This window comes from Lactuca sativa, chromosome 3 (genome assembly GCF_002870075.4).
Source record: "Lactuca sativa cultivar Salinas chromosome 3, Lsat_Salinas_v11, whole genome shotgun sequence".
NCBI lineage: Eukaryota > Viridiplantae > Streptophyta > Magnoliopsida > Asterales > Asteraceae > Lactuca > Lactuca sativa.
In genome coordinates this window covers 5,200,676-5,204,242 of record NC_056625.2, presented here as the reverse complement: position 1 = coordinate 5,204,242, position 3,567 = coordinate 5,200,676, and the positions used below count along the sequence as shown (strand labels likewise).

General features: G+C 35.5%; 1 protein-coding gene across 1 annotated transcript; it reads left to right on the top strand.

Annotated features, from left to right (window-relative positions):
• Positions 1 to 622: 622 nt before the first annotated feature.
• LOC111877605 (pectinesterase inhibitor 9) lies at positions 623 to 1,633 on the top strand. Its single transcript, XM_023874125.3, has one exon. It carries the CDS (start codon positions 906 to 908, stop codon positions 1,518 to 1,520), a length of 615 nt encoding a protein of 204 aa, XP_023729893.1. The 5' UTR covers positions 623 to 905; the 3' UTR covers positions 1,521 to 1,633.
• The last annotated feature ends 1,934 nt before the right edge of the window (positions 1,634 to 3,567 follow it).

The window sequence follows — 3,567 nt, the reverse complement described above, 5'->3', positions numbered from 1 at the left end:
CTTTTTTTTTTTTTTTTAAATCAACACTCTCTCAAAAATTTTTTACGTAGTTTGCTTTAGTTATTTTATTTATGTTTTTTAAGTTTTTAGGATTATTTAAATGTCATGTGTTTGAGGTTTTTTTTTTTTTTTTTTTTTTTTTTGTTTGTAACGCAATGTATTGTTTTTTTTTTTAATTTTCAAGTAAAGAAAAATTATGTTTTTTTAATTAAAATAGAAGTTATATTAAATTAAAATAGTTAAAAAAAAGAAAGTTTTATTAAATTATAATACTTAAAAAAACAAAAAAATAAAAGAAATAAAAAGTGTGGCACACACCCTTGGTGTGGCAAGAAACCACACTTGAGTGGTAAAAAGTGACATGACGTTTATGTGGCGGGTTAGAGAGTGTGGTTTCGATAACACCACTCCCTGAAGCCTTAGACATCTAGGTATGCACAATCAAATATGTACCTCTAGTAGTGGAATTTAGAAAGAAAAAAAAAAACTTAGCCTTTCTACTAAATAGTCAATACCGACAAATATGTACCTCTAGTATATTATTATATCACATTTACACTCTGCACAATTGCTTATAAACCAGCTGTCCAAATTAAACAAGCATATATTAGTCATAATTAATGATCCACATTTGCAAATCTTTGACTACGTCTTTCTTATAGTTTGCTAGGGTTGTCACAGTGGTTAGAAGGTTCATGGAAGTTTGACCTGGCTTTGTGAAAGTCAAACTTTGTTATTTTACTGCGGACAGGTAAGTTGATACGTATCCCAAGTCCAGAGTAGACGAGAAAGCATTTAAAGACCCCTCAATAGTCGCTAGCTATATAAATCACCTTACCCCTCTTCACTACCTTCATCCCTTTTATCTCTCATCACACTATAACACTACTTGAAGCTTCCACAATATGGAAAGAGTTGGGCTTTACCTGTTAGTTCTTATAGCCACACTCCCGTACACCACCGTGAACGGTGGTGCCGCCAGTCCCACCGCCATGGACTTCATCAGGGCCTCCTGCAAAACCACCCTCCACGCCTCTCTCTGTGTCACCTGTCTCTCAAGTTACGCCGGTTCAATCAAGGGGAGCAACGCCGACCACCTCCTGGCCAAAGCCGCCATTTCCGTCAGCCTAAGCAACGCCAAGTCAGCAAGCATCTTCATTTCCAAACTGGGTCGAGTCTCCGGCATAAAACCCAGAGAGCACCAAGCCGTGAAAGACTGTATTAGCACCATGAGCAACAGTGTGTCGAGTCTAAGCCAGTCGGTTCAGGAGCTAGAGAAGATGGCTCGAACCAAGGGTCAAGATTTCGAGTGGCACATGAGCAACGCTGAGACATGGGTCGGGTCTGCTCTTACTAATCAAAACATATGTTCCAGGGGATTTACTGATAGGTCTCTGAATGGACCTGTAAAGGATGCGGTCATTAAGAGGATGGTTTATGTTTCACAGGTCACTAGTAATGCACTTGCTTTAGTGAATAGGTTTGCTGTAAGGCATAGAAAGGGTATACACAAGCCATGAGAGTTTATGATGTGATCAAAATATCAGAAAGACTGTTAGGACAACGTGTAAAAAAGACTACATAGAGTCGTTATAAATTCCAATGATCTAATATAATTACTCTTTTTCATCCATTAATTTTACTTTGGTGGTACTCATTCTTCAGGTGTGTTGGTTGAGGGTTCAAAGTATATGATTGAATTTAAGCGTAAGGGACAGAGGATGTTTGTATTGGAAATTTGGTTTAAACCAATTTCTAAAAGTGTATTTTTCTTTGATCACGAATTTCAAACCTTAAACATTTTTAAAATGGATAAACTAGCAGAAATATTCATTTTGTACTTTATGATATCTTCGTTTTGATATATTATATGTTCAAAACGAATTTTAAAATAAATAAGAAATTAATCATTAAATTAAAATAGTTGAATGAAGTTAACGAAAAGTTTAATGAAATTTTAGTCCATCCCACATAAGTGGAAAATGAAGAAAAAATGGATATATAAATACAAAGACTTCTAAACCTTCTAAACTTTATAACATAAAAGGGTCTATGTTGCCCATGCAAATGGAAGGGGAGATGTATCACCCTAGTTGAATGAAGTCCATCCTACATAGGTGGAGAATGAAAAAAAATGTGGTTATGTAAATATAAAGACACTTCTAAACCTTGTCAAATTTATAACATAAAGGTTCTATGTTGCGCATGCCAAACCGAGGGGAGAGGTACGGGTTAATTGTAAATGCGAACCAAACTGGACCAAGTTCAATGAAAATATATCTTCTCCTTCTAACATTCGGTTTTTTTTTTGCTACAATCAACATAAACTTTGGCCTAGTGTAGTTTCAAGTTATAAAAAAATCGGTTCAAGCTATTATATCATGGGAAATCAGTCCCAAATGCTCAAGTTAACACAGTTCATACGGACGAAAATGAATAATATTTTCTTAAAAATATTAAACTAATAATCAATTCAAGCTATTGTATCATGGGAATTCAGTCCCAAATGTTCAAGTTAACACACTTTATACATGCTAAAATATATAATGTTTTCTTAAAAATGTTAAACCATTTTAAAAGTCATTGACGATGAATTTTGTCCCAAAACATCAACCTTTTCACTATCAAACAAGTCCTTTTCAACCTAGGGTCCAAATGGTGTGGCTAATTTGGGTAAGTTATTTGCTTCCATCCGTTGCCAAAACTAACCACTTTCTTCAAATAATCAAGATTTAATCCTTCTGAAATTTTAGGTAAGTATGCGATCATTTTACTGTTGTGTTTTAGTTCAAAAATAGTTTTAAAAACTTGATATTTTAGCAACGGAAGACTTGAATTTTTGAACAATTATAAACAAGTTAAAACCAACCAATGATCATCTTGCAAGAAATGGAAAGATAAAACACAACCTTAGAAGAGATGAAGAAATAACAACATTTGTTGTTCTTTGGGTCCTCTTGGGAGGCTTGAGTTTGATGAAAAATATAGAACCTTTGAGACACCAACTTGATGTAGGGTGCTAGTCCTTTTGATGTACTCTTAACCTTGGAAGAAAATACCCAAGTATTTGATCCAAGAGAGTGAAAAACAAGCAACTAAGAGCTTCTAACACCTTTGCAAGATAAGAGTGAGAGAGAGAGAGAGAGAGATAGAGAGAGAAAGAAAGAGAGAGAGGGAGAGAGAGAGAGAGAGAGAGATGGAATTCATGGTTTTTGCAAGTAAGAATGATAGAAATGAAAGCCTTTCTTTCATCTCTTAAAGCATAAGCATTACCCTTAAGTCCTTAACCATTAAGCCCCATGCATCTACTAGCTAGCTTGTCCCCCATACTTCTCATTACTTTAGATTAAACAAGTCAAAACACCATCAAAGCACAGCGCCACCCGACACGGTGGCCGGTGGTGGTTTTTAGTTTTCCTTTCATTATTCCAATTTGTAATTACACTTTACAATGCTAAATCTCAAATAAACACACACACCTACTAACACACACATACACACGGTGGTGCATGGTGGCAGCCACCACCTCACGGTGGTGGTGGTGGCACTTCTTAGTTTTTCCAGCCA